The 9,503-nt window shown below is 37.8% G+C and overlaps 1 protein-coding gene across 1 annotated transcript in view; it reads left to right on the top strand.

Moving 5' to 3' along the window:
- Positions 1–9,503, top strand: part of MINPP1 (multiple inositol-polyphosphate phosphatase 1) — a 37,494-nt gene that overhangs the window by 360 nt on the left and 27,631 nt on the right. The window contains exons 2-4 of the mRNA XM_010832222.1: positions 1–276; positions 3,199–3,396; positions 7,050–7,147. Coding sequence (XP_010830524.1) covers positions 1–276; positions 3,199–3,396; positions 7,050–7,147 — 572 coding nt within the window. The remainder of the gene's footprint in view (positions 277–3,198; positions 3,397–7,049; positions 7,148–9,503) is intronic.

Below are 9,503 nucleotides of genomic sequence, written 5' to 3'. Positions count from 1 at the left end.
CTGCCGGCCGCGGCGACCTGGGCGCCGCGCTGGCCGACTGGCCGCTGTGGTACGCTGACTGGATGGACGGGCAGCTGGTGGAGAAGGGGCGGCAGGACATGCGACAGCTGGCCCTGCGCCTGGCCTCCCTTTTCCCTGCCCTCTTCAGCCGAGAGAACTACGGCCGCCTGCAGCTAGTCACCAGCTCCAAGCACCGCTGCGTGGACAGCGGCGCCGCCTTCCTGCAAGGGCTCTGGCAGCACTACCACCCGGGGTTACCGCCACCCGACATCGCAGGTGACCACCCTGGGTCGCCCCCAGATCCTGGACTTCCCCGACTCCAGCCTCTCCTCACTTCCCTCTGACCCCAGCCTCCCCGTCCTTCTCCGCCCACCCCGCGCCCATCCTTTGGGCTGTTCAGCTCTTGACTTCTCATACATACATCCATGATGTTCATTTATTCCTTTATCAGGGATGAATTTGGTTACCTTCTACGTACAGGAAGCTGTAGTAGACGTTGGGGGATCCAGTAGTAAAAGAGACAGGCCAGGGCAGTTTTTGATCATCCATTCCCAAAATGAATTTCTCTCTCTGAGCACCAACCCTTGTCCCTTTCCTCTCTCTGACAGCGAGTTCCACAGTTGGGCGCACCTTTTTTTTTTTTTTTTTAATTTAATACAGTCTATGAGTTTTTTTCCTCAGGCTTTACCTCTGATACTATTTGGATGTTGTTTTATTTTTTTCATTAAAAACTTTTTCAGATACCAGTTCTAGACCTACAACCTATTTTAGGAAGCTGCCCTCGGGTTTTCTTTACTGCTCTGCGTTTTTCTCTTTTGTTCTTGCATGTACTGTAGAGTTACTCTCTTTGTAGCTGTGGTCCATGGTCATGGCGCAGTACTTTACTAACTTATTCCATTACTTATGCTTTTGCAAAGTTTGGGAGATCATCTAGCATTGTTCTTATTTCACAGGTCATGATGGTGAGCCCAAGGATATCCCTTGCTGATTGTCCTTTCTTAGTTTAAGGACTAAGAGTCAGGCCCGGAATCCAGGCCTTCTGTTTTCTCCGGAATGATGCTTTTTTCCTTAGAAAATGTTTTAATAATCATAGACAACAATAATAATAGCAAACACTTAATGCTTGCTGTGTGCCAGGCATGCCTCACACTTATTTCACATAATCTTTACAACAGCTCTCTGAAGTTGATGGCATTTTTGCCCATCTTAACAGGTGAGGAGGTTGAGACATAGAAGCAATTATTTGCCTAATTTCAGATGACTGGGTATGGACCCAGGGAAAATGGTTTAGAACTTGATCTCTTAACCATTGTACTATATGTACAACTTCTATTTGTCCTATAACTTAAGGATAAGAATGAAAACATGACATTTTTGTGCCAGAGAGATGAACAAGTGTTAATACTTCTTGATCAGCTTTAAGGTCAAAGTTGAGGTGAGGCATCGTTTAGCTTTAAAAAGCCCAAGTGAAAAATAAATTAGAAGTAGACTGGTTTGTCATTTCTCAAATAGCATCCTCTCTTCAGCTGTTCAGCCATCTCCGAGGGGTCTTCCATTGACACTGTCATGTTACTGCTCTGTGGGTAACTTATTTTGCTGACTTGTGTTTAGTCACTTGTTGAATTGTGCTTTTTAATTAAATAGCTAGACTTTTTTCCATTAGTATGAGTGAAAATTTCCCACAGTTTTTAAAGTTAGCTGAATGTTGGTATACACTAGTGTATACCAGAAAGGAACTACTGGACCTTCTGAGAGGGATGAATGAATTTTTGCCCTTAAATGGCATTGTGAGAATTAGCTTTTGCTAGCCCTGGGTCAAAATAGTTCAGGATAAGCTGCCCCTCACCATTTTCAGTCTCAGAGATTAAACCTTTTGCTTAGCTGCATTATTATTATCTACAGACAATTGTTTTGCCTGTTTTGTACATCTGGGGTTTGGAGGGAAGCCACTGAATTGGATTTTGTATTCTTACAGAAACAGAACAATGCCTTTGTTTCTGTTTAAAGAACAGCAGTAATTAGATAATAGCAGGGGTGAATTATCCAGATCTACTTAGGAAATTTTGAGTCCACAGAAAAAGATGATAAAGATGACTTATTTTCTCAGTCAAGATGTTTCTTAAGAACTGTAATCCAGTTGCCAATTCAGTGGGCTTAATTATTCATTTCAGGATTTGAAATGAATAAATACACATACATAGAGAGATTTTCACAGACACATCCAAAACAAAATGGTATAACAAGACATAGTTTTCTCATTTTAATTACAGAAACAATATTATGTACTATTAGTACTCAGTGTTCTTGTCATAGTAAATTTTGGGGGAAATGATGACTGAAAATCTGTGTATTTTAAATATGAGAAAAATTAAAGGCATCCCAGTAGTTTGAGCATGATTATGAATGCTTTTCTAGTATGCATTTGTTCCTTAATTGGGGAAATAATGTAACATATAAAATTTTTAATGGAAAGTTATGTAGGAGCTCCAATTAGAAAATAAACCAAATCAGAAACGTCTAGCACAATGAAATACATAATACCTGAAACTTTAATATATCTTGTGTTGTTGTCAATAGTTTTTGTCCAAAGCAGTCTTTTTGTAAAGTAACATAGATTTGAGAAAGTTAGTTGATAAAATAAAATACTCTTTATTTAGACTTTGGATTAAAGTAGTAAAACAGAGTCTATCTTGAATTCTCTCTCACCTTGTTATTAGAATCTTTGCTAAGTTTTAGTTTGATTTCTCACATTTTCTATGCCTGATAGAAACAGTACCTATGTAATACATTTTTGTACTTCTTATGACATTCATGTCAAATCATTTTTTATTTTCTTTAAGAAAACATTCATTTCAGTTTATTTCATAGTGTAGTATTGCTCTAACATTTTATTTTACCTTTGATGTTCTCTGTTTCTTTAGTCTTTTTTAGCGTCTTTTTTTCAACCTCTCATGAACTATCTTTACAAGTGGGAGATAGTTGTGCCCCATGTCTTTCATAAGCAGTGTGTTTACTTATTTCAGATATGTTGAGGTGTGAATAGGTTTTTAGTGTTCCTCTTTATACTTGAAACAAAATTTTCAATAATTTCAAATTGTCATTCCTATCAATGGATGTATATGTACATATATATATGTATATATGTGTATATATATACACACACATATGTATACACACAGTATTTTTTTCTCCTTTCAGATATGGAGTGTGGACCTCCAAGAATTAATGATAAATTAATGAGGTTCTTTGATCATTGTGAGAAGTTTTTAACTCAAGTGGAAAGGAATGCTACTGCTCTTTATCACGTAGAAGCCTTCAAAACTGGACCAGAAATGCAGAACATATTAAAAAAAGTTGCAGATATTTTGCAAGTGCCAGTCAACAACTTAAATGCAGGTAATGTGCCTGTTATGTTGCATTTGAACTCTGAAATAATTTAAGTGATTTTTAGACTGTAAATATGGAATAATACGGAAGCATAAAGTTATTCCTTTTAAAGGACCACAATTGATTTTACACTGAGAAAATAATGTGTTCTAGGTCAAGAAGATTTATATCTCATGCTTACTATTTTGGCGTTCAGATTTTTCTTTGAGTTTTATGTAAGTTAATGCACAAAATTCTTGATATATACTGGATTTTTTTTTTTTTTTTTTGAGGGAAAAGTTATGTGAAGCTTCAACCCCAAGCATTATTTACAAAACAGAAATTATCTTTTCTGAATTATTTCCTCCTAAAGTAATACAAATGGAAAATCATATAAAAATTCTTTAGCTTTTAAAGCAGTTCAGAAGTACATGTTAATGTTTGAAAGGGATAAAGTTTTAGGGAAGAAGTGTAATTTTTTTTTTCCTTTGAGGCTTTTATCCTAGAGATTTTGAGAAAGTGAACCGACATATCTGTCATAAGCTGTTGCAGTGATGGGTTGGCTGCAATTTATCCTGCAACCTGGGTAAAAGGAAACACTATTATTAATTGTGCTGGGAGAGCAGGTGGAAAACCAGGATACATACTCACCTAGCAATGAGAAATTAAGAAAAATAATAAAAAAATGTCCCCTGTTTTCTAAGAATGTGTAATCCATATAGCAGATACTGATCAATCTATATATAGAGTGTAATTTCTTTATAGTGTGAATAAATTTCCAAGGACTAGAAGTAGGAGATGTTGGGAACAAATTAAGTAGGCTAGCATCTGTTGATCTGGTGTCTAAATGCTTTATGTGAGTGCATGCTCAATCATGCCCGACTCTTTGTGACACCATGGACTGTAGCCCGCCAAGCTCCTCTGTCCATGGAATTCTCTGGGCAGGATTACTGGAGTGGGTTGCCATGCCCTCCTCCAGAGGATTTTCCCAACCCAGAAATCAAACCCCAGTTTCCTGCAGTTCGTGCATTGGCAGGCAGATTCTTTACCACTGCACCACCTGGAATGCCGAAGGATCAGAAAAGTGAAGATGCCTAGTAGCATTTAAAATTGAGTTTTTTCTCTTTCTTTAACTGGCTATGCATTGGAGTCATTTGCAGAGCTTTAAAAATTACTTATTTGGGAAATAATTCAAGTACATAGATGATAATAAAGGGTAATATAATGAGTATCTATATACCCACAACTTAGTTTGATCAGATTTTAAAATTATGCTTCAGTTAGTTGCTGTAAATAAATTGAGGGCCCTTAGGCCCTCTCCCAGAGAAGTCAATGGCATCCCCACTCCAGTACTCTTGCCTGGAAAATCCCGTGGACAGAGGAGCCTGGTAGGCTGCAGTCCATGGGGTCTCTAAGAGTCAGACACGACTGAGCGACTTCACTTGCACTTTTCACTTTCATGCATTGGAGAAGGAAATGGCAACCCACTCCAGTGTTCTTGCCTGGAGAATCCCAGGGACGGGGGAGCCTGGTGGGCTACTGTCTATGGGGTCGCACAGAGTCGGACACGACTGAAGTGACTTAGCAAGCAAGCAAGGCCCTCTCCAGGATCTCATTCCTTTCCTTTTCTCCCCACAGGTAACTGTTGTTATGAATTGAGCATTTAAGTCATCCCATGTCAGTTTTTAATGTTTAAATTTATGTACCTAAATGGGATATAATTTTCAGATTTTTAAACTTCTAGGAATGATGTCAAACTATGATATTAGTCTGAAATTTGATTTTAATTCAACTTTGTATTTTTTTTATTTAATGCATATAATTCTAGTTCTACATTTATACTTATGTATAGAGTTACATTATATAACTACCAGTATCTAGCCATTATTCTGTTAGTGGACATTTAAAATTGTTTAAGATTTTTTTTTTAAAAACTGTTTCTAGTCTCTGAATTGACAAGGATTTTTGTGTTTTGGACTTCTCTGGTGGGTCAGTGGTAAAGAATCTGCCTGTCAATGCAGGAAACATGAGTTTGATCCCTGGGTCGGGAAGATCCCCTGGAGAAGGAAATGGAAACCTACTCTAGTGTTCTTGCCTGGGGAATCCCATGGACAGAAGAGCCTGGTGGGCTATGGTCTGTGGGGTTGCAGAAGAGTAAGACACGGCTTAGCAACTGAAAACAACAACAAATTTGTATTTTACGGATTGGGTGAGAGCAACTTTTTGGAGGCAATATTAGCATAATGGTTAAAATCATGGGTTCTGGAATTGGACTGTTTGCTTTTGATTCTTGACTTTGTTATACTTTTGAATAACTCTCTGATCTTTATACCTCACTAGTTCCTTAATAACTATGTCATGGTTTCTTTCTGTGTAAAACAGAAATAGGAATTGTGCCTGCCTCATAGGATTATTGGAAGGATTGTATTAGATTTATTCATGCAAAGCATTAACACAGTACCTGGCACAGAGAGCTGCTTGAAAATACTTTAGCTATTTAAATACCTTTGTTTTTACATAGAAAGGTGAAGTTGAATGTATTTTTTGTAATTTATTCTTATTTAGAAATGCAGCTGAGTAATTTTTTTAAATTGTGTTATTTCAAAAATATATATGATACATTTTTAGGTCAATACTAGTTAAAAATTATTTACCCCATCATTAAGTTTTACTGGTCAGAGAGGCTGAAGCTAATACAGTCCAGATTCTTTGTATAGGAAATTACTTTTCTACTGAAGTGTTTCTTAGTTTTTAACTCTTTCAAATAATGCAACAGTGAACATCCTTATAGTCTGCTTTATGCACTTGAGAGTTTATAAGATAAACAAATATAGGTAGACTTATTGGATTAAGGAGCATGAATATTTGACATCTTGACATAAACTACCAAATTGTTCTCTGAAAGTGTAGAAAAACTTATATCAGCAATATATGAGAATGCTCATTTCCCCTAATTCATCCAATAGTGGATATTATTAGTCATTTTGACTTTTACCAATTCAATTAATGAAAAATGATATCTAGCTTTATTTTGTGTTTCTTTGGTTACTTGTAAGGTTGAACATCCTTTCATATGTTTATTAGTTATTTCATTCCTACTGTGAATTGCCTCTTTATAAACCATGGCCATGTTCTGTTGTTGGATTATTCTGTTTTTTCTCTTTGAATATAGGTACCCTTTATGTGTTATAGATATATTAATTATATATTCTTTACTATTGCTTAACAAAAGGATAAATGCTTTGCCTATTTTGTGTCGAGATCCAGGGAGCCTAGAATGAGTTACCCAAGATAATTAGTGGCAGAGTCAGGTCTCATAGTATGATTTTTCCCTCTTTCTCTCCTTGACCCTTTGTTTCACCTTCCTCCTGACTCCTCACTTAACTCTGCCCTTTTTCTTCTCTCTTTTTTTATATCCTTCTCTGTACTTTCTTCTTAATAGTTATAAAGTAAATTGTTGTGTACTTAAAAGAACTGTTCAATAAATGTCCCTTGTTATTGCTAATTTTCAAGTTGGGGATTAAAACCTTTTATAACTTTATCTCCCCTCTTCCAACCCTCTAAAATTAACAAAATCAAACTATGATTTATGTAGTAAATCCTTGGCATTCTGTAGATATTCAGCCTTTGGAAAACTGCATAAAATAGTAACCCATAAATTTTACTCTTTCTTTTTTCCTCAGATTTAATTCAGGTAGCTTTTTTCACCTGTTCCTTTGACCTGGCAATTAAAGGTGTTAAATCTCCTTGGTGTGATGTTTTTGACATAGATGATGCAAAGGTATGTATTACTTTTGGAGTTTCTTTGCCTTCTTTGCATGGTTTTCATTGTTGTTATTTGAAGCAGCTTTTCAAAAAAGAGTAGGGAACATTAAGTGTCTTGGACTATCTCATAATTTTCTTAACAAAGATTAATTGTTCAGTTAGGACCTATCTGTTTGTAAATAGGTTGTGTTCATAAAACTCTGGCAAACATTCTTCATTGTGATTTGATTTCTAGATCCACCTGTTTAAAAACCTACTTAACCATTATCAAATTTTACTGCTGTAAAGGATTGTAGAGCTCAGTTCAGTTCAGTCACTCAGTCGTGTCTCACTCTTTGCGACCCCACGAATCGCAGCATGCCAGGCCTCCCTGTCCATCACCAACTCCCGGAGTTCACTCAGACTCACGTCCATAGAGTCAGTGATGCCATCCAGCCATCTCATCCTCTGTCGTCCCCTTCTCCTCCTGCCCCCAATCCCACCCAGCATCAGAGTCTTTTCCAATGAGTCAACTCTTCGCATGAGGTGGCCAAAGTACTGGAGTTTCAGCTTTAGCATCTTTCCTTCCAAAGAAATCCCAGGGCTGATCTCCTTCAGAATGGACTGGTTGGATCTCCTTGCAGTCCAAGGGACTCTCAAGAGTCTTCTCCAACGCCACAGTTCAAAAGCATCAATTCTTCAGCGCTCAGCCTTCTTCACAGTCCAACTCTCACATCCATACATGACCACAGGAAAAACCATAGCTTTGACTAGCCGGACCTTAGTTGGCAAAGTAATGTCTCTGCTTTTGAATATGCTATCTAGGTTGGTCATAACTTTCCTTCCAAGGAGTAAGCGTCTTTTAATTTCATGGCTGCAGTCACCATCTGCAGTGATTTTGGAGCCCCCCAAAATAAAGTCTAATACTGTTTCCATTGTTCCCCCATCTATTTCCCATGAAGTGATGGGACCAGATGTCATGATCTTCATTTTCTGAATGAAAAACAAAGTTGAAGCCAACTTTTTCACTCTCCACTTTCACTTTCATCAAGAGGCTTTTTCCTCTTCACTTTCTGCCATAAGGGTGGTGTCATCTGCATATCTGAGGTCATTGATATTTCTGCCGGCAATCTTGATTCCAGCTTGTGCTTCTTCCAGCCCAGCATTTCTCATAATGTACTCTGCATATAAGTTAAATAAGCAGGGTGACAATATACAGCCTTGATGTACTCCTTTTCCTATTTTGAACCAGTCTGTTGTCCATGTCCAGTTCTAACTGTTGCTTCTAACTTTTTCAAGAGGCAGGTCAGTGGTGTGGTATTCCTATCTCTTGAAGAATTTTCCATAGTTTATTGTGATCCACACAGTCAAAGGCTTTGGCATTGTCAATAAAGCAGAAAGAGATGTTTTTCTGGAACTCTCTAGCTTTTTCGATGATCCAGCGGATGTTGGCAATTTGATCTCTGGTTCCTCTGCCTTTTCTAAAACCAGCTTGAACATCTGGAAGTTCATGGTTCATGTATTGCTGAAGCCTGGCTTTCAGAATTTTGAGCATTACTTTACTAGCATGTGAGATGAGTGCAATTGTGTGGTAGTTTGAGCATTCTTTGGCATTGCCTTTCTTTGGGATTAGAATGAAAACTGACCTTTTCCAGTCCTGTGGCCACTGCTGAGTTTTCCAAATTTGCTGGCATATTGAGTGCAGCACTTTCACAGTATCATCTTTCAGGATTTGAAATAGCTCAATTGGAATTCCATCACCTCCACTAGCTTTGTTCATAGTGATGCTTTCTAAGGCCCACTTGACTTCACATTCCAGGATGTCTGGCTCTAGGTGAGTGATCACACCATCATGATTATCTGGGTTGTGAAGCTCTTTTTTGTACAGTAGTTCTATATATTCTTGCCACCTCTTCTTAATATCTTCTGCTTCTGTTAGGTCCTTACCATTTCTGTCCTTTATCGAGCCCATCTTTGCATGAAATGTTCCCTTGGTATCTCTAGTTTTCTTGAAGAGATCTCTAGTCTTTCCCATTCTGTTGTTTTCCTCTATTTCTTTGCATTGATCGCTGAGGAAGACTTTCTTATCTCTCCTTGCTATTCTTTGGAACTCTGCATTCAGATGCTTATATCTTTCCCTTTCTCTTTTGCTTTTCGCTTCTCTTCTTTTCACAGCTATTTGTAAGGCCTCCCCAGGCAGCCATTTTGCTTTTTTGTATTTCTTTTCCATGGGGATGGTCTTGATCCCTGTCTCCTGTACAGTGTCACGAACCTCATTCCATAGTTGATCAGGCACTCTATCTATCAGATCTAGGCCCTTAAATCTATTTCTCACTTCCACTGTATAATCATAAGGGATTTGATTTAGGTCATACCTGAATGGTCTAGTGGTG

Source organism: Bison bison, unplaced genomic scaffold, assembly GCF_000754665.1.
Source record: "Bison bison bison isolate TAMUID 2011002044 unplaced genomic scaffold, Bison_UMD1.0 scf7180017860456, whole genome shotgun sequence".
Lineage (NCBI taxonomy): Eukaryota > Metazoa > Chordata > Mammalia > Artiodactyla > Bovidae > Bison > Bison bison.
The sequence above is the reverse complement of the archived record's forward strand: the minus strand, read 5'-3'. Positions and strand labels throughout refer to the sequence as shown.